The sequence below is a fragment of the Formica exsecta genome, unplaced genomic scaffold (genome assembly GCF_003651465.1).
Source record: "Formica exsecta isolate Colony F162 unplaced genomic scaffold, ASM365146v1 scaffold733, whole genome shotgun sequence".
In the NCBI taxonomy this organism is placed as follows: domain Eukaryota; kingdom Metazoa; phylum Arthropoda; class Insecta; order Hymenoptera; family Formicidae; genus Formica; species Formica exsecta.
This window is the reverse complement of record NW_021853499.1, coordinates 102616-117906: the sequence shown is the minus strand read 5'-3', so window position 1 is coordinate 117906 and position 15291 is coordinate 102616. Positions and strand designations below refer to the sequence as shown.

The following is a 15291-nucleotide window of genomic DNA, read 5'->3' as shown; positions in this document are numbered from 1 at the left end:
GATATCACAGTATTTGCTAATCATTTATGTACCTCAGTTAATTTTGCGCACCCAGAAAATTTTTGCTGTAGTTGCAATACCACTTTTTTGAGTGTCTGATTACCCGATAGATTAAGATTGAATTTTGTTGCAATTTATTTTAATTTTCTGCATACATGCATTATTTTTACGCGTTACGTATGAATTATATTGACATTGTATTGACATTGAATTATGGGCAAGCAGATCTATTAATATATATTAATCAAGATCAACATTTAAATTCTACATTTCTGCAAATATAATCTTACTCGCAGGCTCAGATATTACCGTAGTATATCGATTATGCTCTACATACGCTGAAGTATGTAGAAATGTAGAATTTAAATGTTGATCTAACTGCATGGTCTTTTCGAGATCTGCTTGCCCATAATTCAATATATATCCCATAATTCAATATATTAATTTAATTTTCAGATCAACGAGTAGCCGATTTTCCTTTAATCCAATCTTCTTATCATGTACCACTTATAATATTGGCGTATCTGTATTTCGTACTCAGATGTGGGCCTCGATTTATAAAGAATAGGCAGCCATATTCACTGAAAACATTTATAAAGTTGTATAATATTATACAAATTGTGGCAAACGTTTGGTTGGTTTATAACTACATCGATGCCGGTGTGTTCAAAAGTTCAAATTTAGTGTGTACCGAAGATTTGTACCTTGATTTCTCCTACGATTATATTTCAATGAGGGTAATAACTTACATATAAAACATAGAAAAGAATATATATATCATTGACAGATGTCTATTTAAAGTCTAATCTTGAAAGAAATTCAGTACGCATTTGTCTGTATTAAATATAACTTTGTGTTATACACTACTAAAAAAAAAAAAAAGAAAAGAAAAGAAAAGAAATAGGGAACACTTTTCATACCCTAAACATTTGATTATTTTTGGAACTATTTTCGAAACAAAAAATTACAAAAGCATTTTGAAGCTTGAAGTTTTAACTTCAACACGCTATCAATAGTTTAAAAAAATTTTTTTATCTTTCTTATTCTGTGTTTTAAAAAAGAACATATTGTTTTGTTCCTTAAAATTATATGTTTTTAACACTCTGCAGCTCAATAACAAAATTTCTTGTAGGCGAAATGTTGTAGTTTATGGAAATTGAGTTGAATTTTTCGAGAGAAATTTTTTATCGAACTGCAGAGTGTCAAAAATACATAATTTTAAAGAAGAAAACAATGTGTTCTTTTTTAAAGCACAGAACAAGAAAGATAAACAAATTTTTTAAAACCACCGATAGCTTGTTAAAGTTGAAACTTCAAGCTTCAAAATGCTTTTTTAATTTTTTGTCTACGATGATTTTTTGTTTCAGCGGTTTGAAAATAGCTCAATTTTTAGGATATGAAAAGTATTCCCTATTTGTTTTGAGCAGTGTATTTTCGTTAAAATAAAACAACTTTCGATAACTCTTCGGCTAAGTTTTATTTGAAAAACAATAGCGCAAAAAAAAAAAGAAATGTTAATGGTATACATTTTTATATATCAAAGTATTCTTATTTTAATAAATGAATATGTATGTCAACACATATATTATATGTATATATAATGTCATAATTACGCTATTTATCACTTACTATACTCATATATATTCGTTTTGTAAAATAATATACAATGCAAAAAAATTTTTTTATCTTTCTTATTCTGTGTTTTAAAAAAGAACATATTGTTTTGTTCCTTAAAATTATATGTTTTTAACACTCTGCAGCTCAATAACAAAATTTCTTGTAGGCGAAATGTTGTAGTTTATGGAAATTGAGTTGAATTTTTCGAGAGAAATTTTTTATCGAACTGCAGAGTGTCAAAAATACATAATTTTAAAGAAGAAAACAATGTGTTCTTTTTTAAAGCACAGAACAAGAAAGATAAACAAATTTTTTAAAACCACCGATAGCTTGTTAAAGTTGAAACTTCAAGCTTCAAAATGCTTTTTTAATTTTTTGTCTACGATGATTTTTTGTTTCAGCGGTTTGAAAATAGCTCAATTTTTAGGATATGAAAAGTATTCCCTATTTGTTTTGAGCAGTGTATTTTCGTTAAAAAATAAAACAACTCGGTAAGTCTTCGGCTAAGTTTTATTTGAAAAACAATAGCGCAAAAAAAAAAAAAGAAATGTTAATGGTATACATTTTTATATATCAAAGTATTCTTATTTTAATAAATGAATATGTATGTCAACACATATATTATATGTATATATAATGTCATAATTACGCTATTTATCACTTACTATACTCATATATATTCGTTTTGTAAAATAATATACAATGCAAATTAATTAATACATCTAAATGTTATATTGCAGTTATGTAGAACTGCATGGTATAATTTTCTGTTGAAAATCGTGGATTACGTCGAAACAGCCATATTCGTATTAAGGAAGAAAAATAATCAGGTGTCTGGTTTACATTTATACCATCATATATCTACCTTGCTTTTCGCATGGGCTGGTACAAGATATTTCGCTGTTGCTCCCATACTATTCATTGGCGCGCTGAACAGTTTCATACATGCGATAATGTACACCTACTACTTCCTAGCAGCTTACGGGCCAAACGTTCAAAAGGCTATAGCACCTATGAAACAGTGGATAACTATAGCACAAATGGTAAATGCTGCCAATTTTTTCTGCACATTTTTTATGTGGAATAATCTGTCATTTCTATTCTCTTCAAATTACCTTTTTTACTCATGTTTAATTAATATTCATAATATATTATCCATAATATTATCCATAAATCTCAATACATGTATATTCGTATACTATATAAATATATATATTTTATATCTTTAAAAATCTCCCTAAAAACATCATCCACCAAAGTTAATGATATATTTGTAATGTTTTCTTTATATTGTAGGTGCAATTCGTCATACTGCTAATATATGCTTCGCAGAACTTTCTGCCAGGTTGCAAGGTAGTGAAGCATTGGTTGGCCATAATATATATCGGAAATTTAATGATAAATTTCTATCTGTTTTATAATTTCTATCAAAAGGCATACAATAAACCTAAGAGGAAAATCTAATAGATAGTGAGATATACGCAAATTTGAAAAGCATCGATTATTGTTTGTTTTTTCTTATTTCTATTGAACTTATTTTGAAACTCAGGTTTCTCTTAATAAAAATATAATGCGTTTTAATTTTATGCAGAGAATTTGTGTATAACATTTCTATAAATACACATTTTATTTTATGACAAATACTATTTCAAATCACGCATTCTCACAAACAGAATTGCTTCTAAGTACTTGGCTAATTAACTATTGATTTCATATTTAGTTTTTATTTCTTATATAAATTATTTTTTAGATATATACTTGGCGTATTTTTTTTACCTTTGTGAGGTTTTTTTTAGTAGGATTCTATTATTAAAAGATAAGCATTCCATATATATATAAATTTACAGAGCAAAAAAATATTTCCTTACTTTTTTTATTAAATTCTAGCAGTACTCTTTTTGATCTTTTTATTTCTTGAAGAATAGCTTTTTCATCTTATTTTGTCATCGAATATAAATAATATTATTTTAACTACTTATCTCTCAAAAACGAGATATTGACCGATAGCGGAAGTTCGTCGCCGGCGCGTCGACGGGAATGCGATCTCTGACCGCGAAACTAGAGGTCATTATCCCTTATCGTAAATAAGATCAATATTATCGACCCTGAGGAGACACGGTATAAGGAAACGTGACTCGCGTGGCCGATAGTTCCTATGGAAACGCGCGATCGAATCGTGACACCCATTCGCGTCGGCTTCTTCGGCGTCGTCCGGCCCGTGCCAGGTGAACCCGGGGCACTTGCATGATTCCTGCCGCAGTCTCACAAATATTGACATGCCGAGAAGCCGCGGTACCGTGTGAGTCTGAGGAAACTATTCGCGGAACTTTGCGCGACATCGGATTAATTTCGGATTATCTTCGATTATTATATTTTCAAGGAATTCGCGTTTTTTTTTTTTCGCAATTTTATTCAGGGCGATAAGAAATCTTGTAGGGTGTTGGTTAACAATAGAGAAACTGGGTTGTTAGGGTAATTTCCGATTAACGTAAAGAATCGATTTGTTCAAAATTTTCGACGGTGTACATTTGAAGAATTTAATGACCTTTAAGAAAGTAGATGATTGTGTTTGAAATATTGGAAGAAAATAAAAGAGTTTTCTGTGAAAGTTTCTTGTGATTGAATCTCGCATTGTCTTAATTTTGCGCGATGATATCCATAAAGATTGAGAAAATCGAAAAAGAATTATATATAAAAGATTGTTTCCTAAAATATTAAATTAAATTACAGAAATATAAAACGTTTAATAATAAAAATTTTTATGATAGAATCGAAATAGATCTTTTAACAATAGACTCGAACATTTTTATATAAAATTATGACGCGATAAAAACTGATATTGAACGTTCGAACTTTACATGGGAAAAACGAAAAAACTTCAGTAATAGATCTTTTTCAGATATAAAAGTGTTTACACACAATGCAGAATGATTTTACGCTAAAATATTAAAAATATGTGCAAGCGGTTTTTTAAAGACAATTTGGCGAACAAACATCAAGTGATACGAAATATATATAGTCCGGCTTGAAATTATATTGCTGATGGGAATTTCCGCTGACGATTGCTGATTCCAACATAGGTAGGCAATTGAAAATGGACAATTGTCATAGGTAAGGGTTTAGTTTAGAGTCTTGTTTTATCTCTTTCGATCGCGTTCATCGTTGTTTTCCCGCGGGAGTCGCGTACGATTATGATCGGGAGAACATCGCTGGTAGAACAAAAGAGACTTCAATGGGCAAGGGAAAGGGGTACGTATAAACTAACAACTGGTAATTTTAAGCAATTATAGCAAGTAGAATTTTTACAGAGCGTTATTAAGGTTTCTACGTCACCCAGTCGTAGCTCAAAAGACATTTCTTTATATTTTATATTATTATTACATTGTGTGCTCAATATATTATATATATTTAAACCTATAATAAACTACGTAAAAAAAATAATTGTATCTATAAAATTTTTCTTTTATCGATTCTATAGAAGAAATGGCTCGTCTCGCTGTTAATTGGGGACCTTTAAAACCAAGTAGTAACTACAATAACCGAACCCACATTCGGTAAGTTCATCAAAGCACTATTATATTATCATTACATATTGATTTTTTTAATTAAATATTAACTGTTTTATATAATATTAAAAAACGTTATTTAATCTCAATATATTCTTTTTAATTGTCTTTTAAACTCTCTTTTAATTTATTCATAAAATATATCATACTTTCTATTAGATAATTTAAAATTATTTAATTTATACGTGAGAAAGATTTAAAGTTCTTTTTCCGGTGAGATTTAAAACAAAAAATCCATGACACAGCACTTACTCAAATGACGTCAGATTGTCCTTGGAAGAAATTAAGGATAAGCCTTCCGCGCAACCCCTTCGTGCGACCGGACGTTATGGAAGCACTGTCAGTCTGAAGAGTCTGGTGACAGAAAATTCTGGAAATGGCAATAACAATCTCAAGTGTCTCGACTATAATGGCGGTAGTTTGATTAATCTCCGGGATCAGATGGACGTGTCGCAAATCAGACGCAGGAGTCCCAGTTTGCCTCCGATTTTCAACAAGGAGCAACAACAGTATTTTTGCCAGCTGGTAAGCAGTTTTTCACTTGATTAAATTATATTAAAAAAAAGATTCATACATATTAAGTAATAAATTAGGAAAATCACAGGGGGAATATATCAATAAAATAAATAAATTAAATATCTATGAATATATATCTTGGTAAAATAATCCTTTATCTTTATAAAAATAAAAGACAAATTTTTAAAATTTGTAGAAAAGGAGATTAATGTTTAATATATAATTACTTATTTATTAAAAATATGGAATAATATCTAGGGCAATTTTCTGGATATATTTTAAATCATATCGAAGTCTTCCATGGATAATTGCCGAGACAATTATGTTCCCATCTTTTATCGTGAAATTCCTTTTGGTATAAAATTGGAATCGATCGGACCATTAATAACTTTGCTACGTTCAATAGAGGTTTCGCTACGAATGAAAGGAACATTGCCCGTGTTATCGTCACTTGAATAATTGATTGCTTTCCGAAAGTTTACTTGTGTGTAGCAACAATGTCCCGTCGACATAGTCACATAACCGGCTAAAGTAATCAAATAATTAAGTATGTGTTATTTATACATCGAAAATATTGAAGGATAAAACGAGAATTTCTTTTTTATCCTATACATGTATTACGTACATAACATCCTTAGCTTATATAGTTTATAAAAAAACATTAATTTGCATCAAGACATTATTTAATTTCTTATTGCGAAATGCTAAGCAATTTCTATGATAGAAAATATAATATATACTTAAACAAGTGGAACGTGATTGCATCTTTACTTGGAAAGAAACGACTTTCATTCCAACTAACTCTCTAAATTCGACGATCCATTAAATTAACGATCACATCTAATCACGATTTCATAAATGGCAAGCAACACTCGATAGTACATTGCCCTTTCGCAAGGAAAAAGCAAAAGTAAGGCAGTCTGGTAAATCGATTCTTACAGTGCGATTAAAGTTCAACGACCTCAAGGCTATACACTTTGCTTTCAAACTTAAGAGTAGCAGACATTAAGTTCGTTCTTTCCATCCCTCAGTTAAAACCGTTCATGACGCAAAACATACAAATATCTATTTTATCGCGATTGTTGCGCTAAAACTGTTTGAACTAAATTATTCCAAAACTGAAAAAATCGACGTAGCAGTTTAATCCATTTTTTTTTTAAGAATTGAAAGAAATAATCTTTTAATGGAAAATTAATTTTTTAGATTAATTCCTTGATTTTTTAAAAAGGATGGACATTGAGCTCTTTTAATTATGTACAATACTAATTATTTTAATTTATCGATTGCAAACATCTCTCTATTTAATTATCAAGTTTCTACATAGAAATCGTGCATATGTGAGATAAATAAATAGATAAAAAATTAATTAATTATATGAATATTTATACAAATTTACAAATAATATTACTATGCAACCGCCTTGTATTTCGCTTTCATTATATTTGTAAACAGGCAAAAATAAGAAAGTAAAGTAAGAAAAAAACTAGAATAAATAAATAGATAAAAAATTAATTAATTCTATGAATATTTATACAAATCTACAAATAATATTACTATGCACCCGCTTTATATTTCGCTTTCATTATATTTGTAAACAGGCAAAAATAAGAAAGTATTAAAGTAAAAAGAAAAACTAGATCGTGCATGATTTATGTAGCGTATACAGACGTCTCCGGCAGACACGATAGTAATATTCCAGCCGCAATATACATACCTATATAGAACACGAAAGAACATAATTCTTCCTTTCACAAGCCACGAAAGCCGGAACCTTCGTACTCGATCACGCGAGCACGCGTCCCTTCTGTTTCTCGAGGGCGTTCTATCTAACTTTACCGTCTCGTATTACAGGAACAACAGCGTGATTTCGGTGTAGAGGGATCGCGATACCAGTCGCAGAGATCGCAGAAACTGGAACACCATCACCATCGGTCCAACGATCATCGCGAGGCCCATAAAGAGCCTCGTCATTACGGTTCACCGGGCGAGGAACGCGAAGGCGAAACTTCTGGTTATGCCAGTGATTCAATCGACGTACCTCAGGCAAGGCAAAGTGAGTTCTTTTGAATTTTAATACCTAATTATAAAATTATATGAATGTCAAAAGAGATATATCATTATTAATAAAATTTTTAAAAATCTTTTTGTAATTTTTATGTATATGTATATATATGTGTGTGTGAGAGAGAGAAAGAGAGAGAGAGAAATATTAAAATGAATATAAATAAATATAGTAAAATTTCTGGATAGTATTAATTTTGACATCTTACACACATATGTGTGTATGTATGTTTCAATTAGTTATAATTTCTTTGTCAATAAAGAGTTTTTATATTTTTTTTCAACTCAAGGAGTACTAGCTGATAGTAAAGCAGCGGCCAGAATGGAAATGACGGAAAAAACCTGGCAGAATCCTTATTGCACCACCCCAGAAAGTTCATTGCCACCCTCGAGGAGGCTCTCACCCGGTAGACTGGGAGAATTAAACAGGCCAAGGTGGGGCAGCGTCTGGGGTCAAGACGGAAGAAGCGATCCGCCGCCGCCCTCTTGGCTATCAAGATTAGGACAATCGAGTCAAGTAATGTCTACTGACAACTTGTTGAACACCTTTGAAACTCTAAATCACTCAAGAGGATTTGAGTCTACTTCAATTTTTATACTCTATCTTAAAAACAAACACAACATATACATAGTGTCATATGCTATTAGCATTATGACAGTTTGACATTTTCCCTTCTTGATGTATTGCGAGAAAATTTAAATTGCTTATCTACCTATCTCTCTGTGATCAAGGTTTTAGTGATCAATCATGATAGCGCTAGCAGTCCGGACAGTTCGACAACTGGTTCGACCAGCTCCGACACCAACAAAGTATCTTATCTTCGGGGTCAAAATATCCCAGTGGACGCGGACATTCTTCAAGAACGTGAAGCGAGACGGCAGAAAGCGTTGGAATTGCAAAATGCTATCAAACAGCAACTTGAGGAGAAGGACAGGCAGAGGAAAGAGGAGAAGGAGCGACGGATGAAAGAAGAAAGATTGGAAGATGAACGAATTCGACAAGAAAGAGAAAAAGAAAGGGAAAGGTAAAATAAATAAATGTAAAACAAAAATTTTAAAAATATAAATTAATTTAGTTAAAAAATTGTAATAGTATAATTAATTTAACTAAGAAATATGTAAAAATTCAGTATATATAAATATTTGCGTCATAAAATATTACAAGTTTTTACTATATATATATAATATAATTCTTCTTATATTTTTATAATAAAATAATAATACCTTTTCTTCAAGAGAAACACCATATTTCTTTTAAGAATAATTTTCTCTAAATAAAATTATAAAATCACATTCGATGAATTCAATTCACTGTATAGATTGGAAGAAGAACAACGGATATTGCGCGAGAAGGAAGCGGCAAAGCTGAAGAAGGCGCAGGCGATGCGCGAGGTACTGGAGGCTGCGGAACGGCTGGCCAAAGAAGAGCGGAAGAATCGGCGGAAACGAGATGGGCACACCAACGAGGACACTGACGTGATGACGCAGTCTTCCAACGAGTCAAACGCGGCCATCGGCGTGGATACATGCGAGGAAGAAAATTGTTCGCAAGCACAAAAGCAAAGCACAAACTTGACCACCGATTATCCCGTGAAGAAATGCAAAAGTCCGAAGGACGTCAAGGAGGCTGACAACTATCGCGAAAGCGAGAATGACAAAGATTCTCCGAAGGGCTATTCGCAACCAAATTACGCGGACAAGTCGGAGGAGGCTATGCTGGATCCGAATCCAATGTCTCTTCAGGTTCCTGTGAGCAAGGACGTGGCGATTGTGCTGAGCGGCAGGCTGGAGGATCCGGAGATCCTGAGCAGGGCGAATTTGCAATTGGTGAATCTGGTGATGACGCCGAGTCCGCGTAGATTCGCGGAGAACACCGCGGAGTATTTCTCGCTGGGCCTCAACACGATCAAGAGGAACAATGAAAGTCCTAGGAATCTGAGGAAATCCTCGAGGGATAGCGCCTCGTCGGCCCTCGTGGAGAACAGGCTGTTGACGCCCAGTAAATATAGAATGATGGCCGGCCGGGACTTTGGCACGCAAACAGACGTAGAGTCCGATATCCAGGAACTGCGGGAGAAGCTGCAGAATCAATCGATCAGGGATCAAGATACTGAAGGGACAAAGGACAGGAAGGATACGACGAATGCCAGTCGAAGAAACGTTGAAAAGTGAGTCGCCATATCGCGATCTCGATGTCGCACTTGTCGGGGTTCTTAGCCAAACGACGACTATTATATTCTCTCCTGCATGCAGTAGTACCTGCCGGTAATTATCGTTTTTTTTTTATTTCATAGCATACATAATTAGATGATAAGCTTGATGATCATAAGACGCTTTGTCGCGAAATGTCTGTCGATCCGCGCGAGGAAAGCACCCAGTAAGTGGAATGTTCTTAATCATTTTCTAAGAAAATAGAAAGCGTACTTATATCTTTCTTCATCTGTGACATTATTTACGATATTATTTTTTGTTGAGGAGTTTATTCATTAAAGTTTGCTGCTTGAAATCTGAATGCATCCGCTAAACTTGGCAAAAGCATGAATCTATTATCATCTTGCCTCTGGCATAAAATTGCTTTAAAAAAATGTGTTACTAAAAATTGTGCCATGTCATTAATGTACGATTTTAATCGTTCATTCAAGGTCGATCAATGTGAGTCCAGGCGATGAAATTTCCATAAAAACACTTTCGCGATCCAAATCGCAACCTAGAACCACGCTCGATAGCAGACCGCGATGGAACGCTAATCGGTAATATGAAAAATATTATAATAATATTTAAACATACTTTTTAATCAATCGTGAATATAAAAAATAATTAAAAACACTCTTAGCCCAGGTACACGATATCGAACGCAAAGTGAGAAAGACCCGCACTATCAGAGAAAATTAAGATTAAGAAGGCGACAAGTCGAGTCTAGCGACGAAGGATCTAGGTAAGAAATTTTAAAAAGTATAACAAAAATTATAAACTTAAATAATTATTCAACAAAATAAAAATTAAAACATGCAATTTTAAATTATAAAATTTTAATTACAAAAGATAAAGGACTATTGATATTGAAATTACATCGCTGCAAATAAATGAAATTAATAAATAAAGTAGCATAACTTTTTGTATAATACAAGAAAAAAGCTTTTGGGGATAAAATTTTTTTAAATCAATTGTAATATTGTGTTATTTATCAAAACTTCATTCTGAGACGAGATTAATTTGTATCAGATCGCCATCTCCCGATCGGCGAAAATCGAATAACGGAAAATCGAAGAATCGGAACATTATCAGGCGTAAAGCGAAACTCGAGAATTACGACGCCGATCTATCGATGGACAGCCTGAATTCCATTGTGCCTCTACGAATCGACAAAAATGGGAAGATCAATATTGAGGATCGTGCTGAAAAAAAGATGCGATCGGACAACGCTTCTTGCAATACGAACCGTGCAGAACGATCGGACAACGATAATTCCAATGTCTGGTGCGGTCAAGAGATCTTATCCAAGCTGTCATCATTGAGAAGCGTACGCAATCAAATGATATTATCACAAAGCTATTAAAAATAACTGTTTTAAATATAATATTATGCTAAGAAATAAATGTTACAAAATATCTCTCGATGTTACGTTTACTTCATTATTATTTCTACATCAATTAATTCCATATCAAAAATATCGTAAAATTTTAGGGAAAGCTTGTCGTCAATTCTTGAAAATTGACAGATATTTAGTAGAGTTTTAGAGTTTTCTTCAAAATATATGTTTATATATATTTTTTTTTTTTTTCCCAGGGACTTTTGATGAAGCAAATCGAGTGGGATTCCGAGCGATGTCTGGTCTCACCCGCTGCGTCCGAAGTCTTTTAAATGCCCGCAGAATTTCGTTGTTTCCTTTCGTTTTTTTTTTTTCGTTTGCATAGAAAGTGAGATCGAGTAGAATGCAAAAGGGGTTTTGAGAAATACGTTGTTTGTTTCTTCAAGCAAACAACGCGAGGTATTCAAACGCCTTTCTCGCATTGCAGATTTAGATAATGGCCTTTCAACTGGACGATCTGTTGAAGGACGATAAGAAGGATGCGAATTTGATACCTGATTTGAGCAAGTCGACCTGTAATTCTTACGAAGAGTTCCGGCGACTCAAGGAACACTGTCCGGAGTTTAAGATCAAACCGGAAAAGGTCCGGCTCTTCTAATAACAATATATTATAGGATAAAAAAATTGAATTATATGAATATAGAAAATTTCTGAAAAATCTCATGCCCTATATATAATGTCCTTATGTAATAATTATACAATTATATTGAGATAAAAATGAAAAACCTTATTATTATATTGCGGGATTTAGTATGGAAATATTAGAACGCACTTGATAGTAATTAGAGAAAATTACACAAAGGTAAAAAGAGAAGACATCAAGGTCCGCGACAAAGATTTTTCTTGGAAAGCGACCAAGAAAGAGCTCAAAGCCATCGGCAGGGAATGGGCTTATGGCGATCCAGTTCCACCTGATATGAGAGAATTGGATCTACAAGAGCTGCAACAAGTCGCCATCGATTGGCGAATGCTGACTCCCATCAGACCAAAGCTTCGTCAGGACGAAGAAATGTTTTCGAGATTGGTGAGGACCATAATACCATTCGATTAAAGATATTCCTAAAATGTAACTACTTAAAAAAATGTAATTATTATTATACAATTTTCTTTGTTTATTCTAATTCTGAAATTTTATTCGCGCGAAAATAAAATGCGGTTTTTTTTTCTTAATTTTCTGATAAATCCTATGTTACAAGGTGGAGATGGGCAAATTAGAGGCGAAGACCATAATGAAAGAACGTCGTTCGCCAACAAGTCCTATTAGACGAAGTAAGAATCGCGCGGGGATAATCGAAAGCAGCGTAAAAACCTGCAGAGAATGCGGCGAGGAATATTGTTTCGGCGAATTTTGCGGAGATGTCCTCTACGACTCCTTCGTAAGGGTGGCCGTTGCCATCAAGCAGCCAAAGATTAAAATATCCGCGGACACCGAGGCGATAATCGCCAACATGGAACGTAAGAAAAAAAAGAAAAAGAAGAAAGGGAAAAAGCGGGTCAAGAACAAGAACAAATCGTCTAGAAAGTCCGCCAGATTGTTGGTCAATGGTAAAGCGAGAAGATCGATAACGGATCTTGAAATTAAAATTGTTAAAACGAAAGATAATCGAGAACAAAATGAGAAACCGGTGAAACAGTTTAAGAGAAAATGTAGCAAGTATACAAAGAAAGGCCTTTTACGCAAATAACGCAAATATATAAAGTTATAATATTAATGAAAAAATTTGGAAATCTGTAAAAATTTCTTGCACGTGCTCTAAAAATACCTCATACATCCATTTGTATATGTAGATTATTCTTATTATATAAGAAGCTTTTCGATAAATATTTAAAACATATTAATAATTTATAAAAAATATGATCTAAAAATATTTTAATCAAGTAAAACGGTAATTATACATGCGGCACCTAAATTTTTGGTGTAATCTACTTATTAAGAAAATATTTGAATAAGATATTATAAATAAGTAGATAAGAAGCGCATATATATATGAGAATATATAATTAACTAGAATTAGAATATTACAAAATACGCGCCATTGAAAAATTAAACAAATGAGAATACGATTGCTCGATAAATAAAAGGAAGAACCAACTCGAAATGTTTTGCATTTTACTATTTGTCTGTGTATTCTATGATTCCTCGATATAGGTATATACAAATCGGATAGGCGCAATGTGTGTATGTGAATGCTCCCAATTAAATGCTGGAAAAATATAACTTTTATTCACTTTGTGTCTTTCTTTTCTCTCTCTTTCTCTGTCTTTCGTTACTTTGTCTTAAGACACATTCCATAATTCTCACACATTTTTCCATAGATATCACAACCAAAAAGCGTACCCTCACGAGAAATGTTCCGTTCGTCGAGCGAGACAAGTGCAAAAAATATATATTTATGTATATATATAATATATCTCTTGCATTGCACAAATATATAGAAATATTTAGATTATATATATATCATAATTTCAAGAATATGAACGCATAATCGTAATTACTCGATTCACGTGAGCAGAATATTTCTCATCAATTTTATATCTTTCCCATTGAGTTTGAACGCATACGTTTTATTTGTCATATTTTCCCGGTTTGCGTTAATACGCTCACATAATGATAAGATTTAAGTCAATCGAAACATACGCATTTTGCACGAAATATATATGTATATTCTGCACAAACACACACGCACAAACACACACATACAGTGAATTTAATATTAATTTGTCACATGTGTTATGATTGCAACAATCGATGAATAAAATAAATTATATATGTGTAACTTTATATATATATTCGACATTGTCGTGTCGCGCTTTTGTTTATCTATCTCTTTTCCTTATCTTATCTCTATGTTGCAGTCGATATTTCGAATGCGATCAGTCCTCGTATGTGCCGTGCAATGATAAATTATAATTACATCGAATCACGCGACTAAAATAGGCCATCGTAATCGCGCCATATCGTCGTTATATTTCGATGGAAGAATCGGAAATATATATTTTCAAAATGCAACATATAAACTCTGTGTCCCTGATACGAGGACATACATCATTATTAATTAAATTTATGGAAAGTGTACAACACGCTATGGATTTGTAATCGAAGTATGCTGTATTATTGGTGCATATAGGTCATTTTTAAAAATAAAAAAAAATTCAAATCTGAGAATCTCTTTTTACAAAACAAATACGGTGTGTTTCATAGTGTTTTTCTTGCCTAACTATTTTTGAAATGGATAGCTCGTGTGTAATTCGTTTTGGACGCTGATTAATTCTTCGAAAATATCCTTAAAATCTGATCGCTGGATCTCCATCGCTGCAGAGACTGTCCCGATGGACTGTGTTAACGCAACATTGCACATATACATTTAGTAAGGAGAGAACATTACTCGTGTATTAATATACATATGTACAATGACAATATAATACTTTTCCGATTTTATAGTCGACTCGTGTCTCGCTTCTAATTTTTTCGTCCCTATACTTTGTTGATTTTTGTTTGAAAATCTTCTTGAAAATACTAGACATATGAGAAAAAATATTCTCCTCCATCTCTCCCCGTTCGAGCTTTCAGCAGAGCATTTGACATCCGACATATCAAATATGTATTGAAGCATGATATTCGAAATACACATATTCGGCTTCATATTTCGCCACGATAAACTATATACTCGTTCTCGCGAATGCCATGTAGCGATGTAATGATTTTGGGAATAGTATTTAGAAAAATAGTATTAATTTCTTTGTGCGTCCTTGTCAGTGTGATTCATTAGCCACTTTTCATTTTCCTTTTCGCACGATTGTTAAGTTCTCCGTTCTAATTAGCCAGTTAAACTAACGATTGCATCATTATACAAACAGTATCGACATTTAAAACTTCGCGAATTTATTACTTTTGGAAAATTTGGAAAGCATTATTTAAGCTGTTATCTTATAATGGCATTC

General features: G+C 32.8%; 3 protein-coding genes across 6 annotated transcripts; all 3 read left to right on the top strand.

Moving 5' to 3' along the window:
• The first annotated feature begins 314 nt into the window (after positions 1-314).
• Positions 315-3147, top strand: LOC115243770 (elongation of very long chain fatty acids protein 4-like). The gene is made up of 3 exons (XM_029820984.1): positions 315-737; positions 2358-2660; positions 2914-3147. The coding sequence occupies exons 1-3, from the start codon at positions 732-734 to the stop codon at positions 3079-3081; spliced, it is 477 nt and encodes a 158-aa protein (XP_029676844.1). The 5' UTR covers positions 315-731; the 3' UTR covers positions 3082-3147.
• A 1414-nt stretch (positions 3148-4561) lies between these two features.
• Positions 4562-13969, top strand: LOC115243778. 2 transcript variants are annotated; one of them, XM_029821001.1, is made up of 4 exons: positions 4562-4697; positions 11777-11932; positions 12152-12373; positions 12546-13969. In XM_029821001.1, exons 2-4 carry the CDS (start codon positions 11786-11788, stop codon positions 13032-13034), a joined length of 858 nt encoding a protein of 285 aa, XP_029676861.1. In that variant the 5' UTR covers positions 4562-4697; positions 11777-11785; the 3' UTR covers positions 13035-13969. The 2 variants fall into 2 exon arrangements, with proteins under 2 accessions (XP_029676861.1, XP_029676862.1); XM_029821002.1 differs by lacking the exon at positions 4562-4697 and adding an exon at positions 11659-11677.
• Positions 4694-11934, top strand: LOC115243771 (myb-like protein X). 3 transcript variants are annotated; one of them, XM_029820987.1, is made up of 11 exons: positions 4694-4866; positions 5096-5171; positions 5450-5708; positions 7551-7752; positions 8051-8277; positions 8493-8785; positions 9080-9928; positions 10403-10510; positions 10594-10695; positions 10983-11280; positions 11547-11934. In XM_029820987.1, the coding sequence occupies exons 1-11, from the start codon at positions 4809-4811 to the stop codon at positions 11619-11621; spliced, it is 2547 nt and encodes an 848-aa protein (XP_029676847.1). In that variant the 5' UTR covers positions 4694-4808; the 3' UTR covers positions 11622-11934. The 3 variants fall into 3 exon arrangements, with proteins under 3 accessions (XP_029676847.1, XP_029676845.1, XP_029676848.1); XM_029820985.1 differs by having other exon boundaries at positions 5429-5708; XM_029820988.1 differs by lacking the exon at positions 11547-11934 and having other exon boundaries at positions 5429-5708; positions 10983-11529.
• Positions 13970-15291: the final 1322 nt, after the last annotated feature.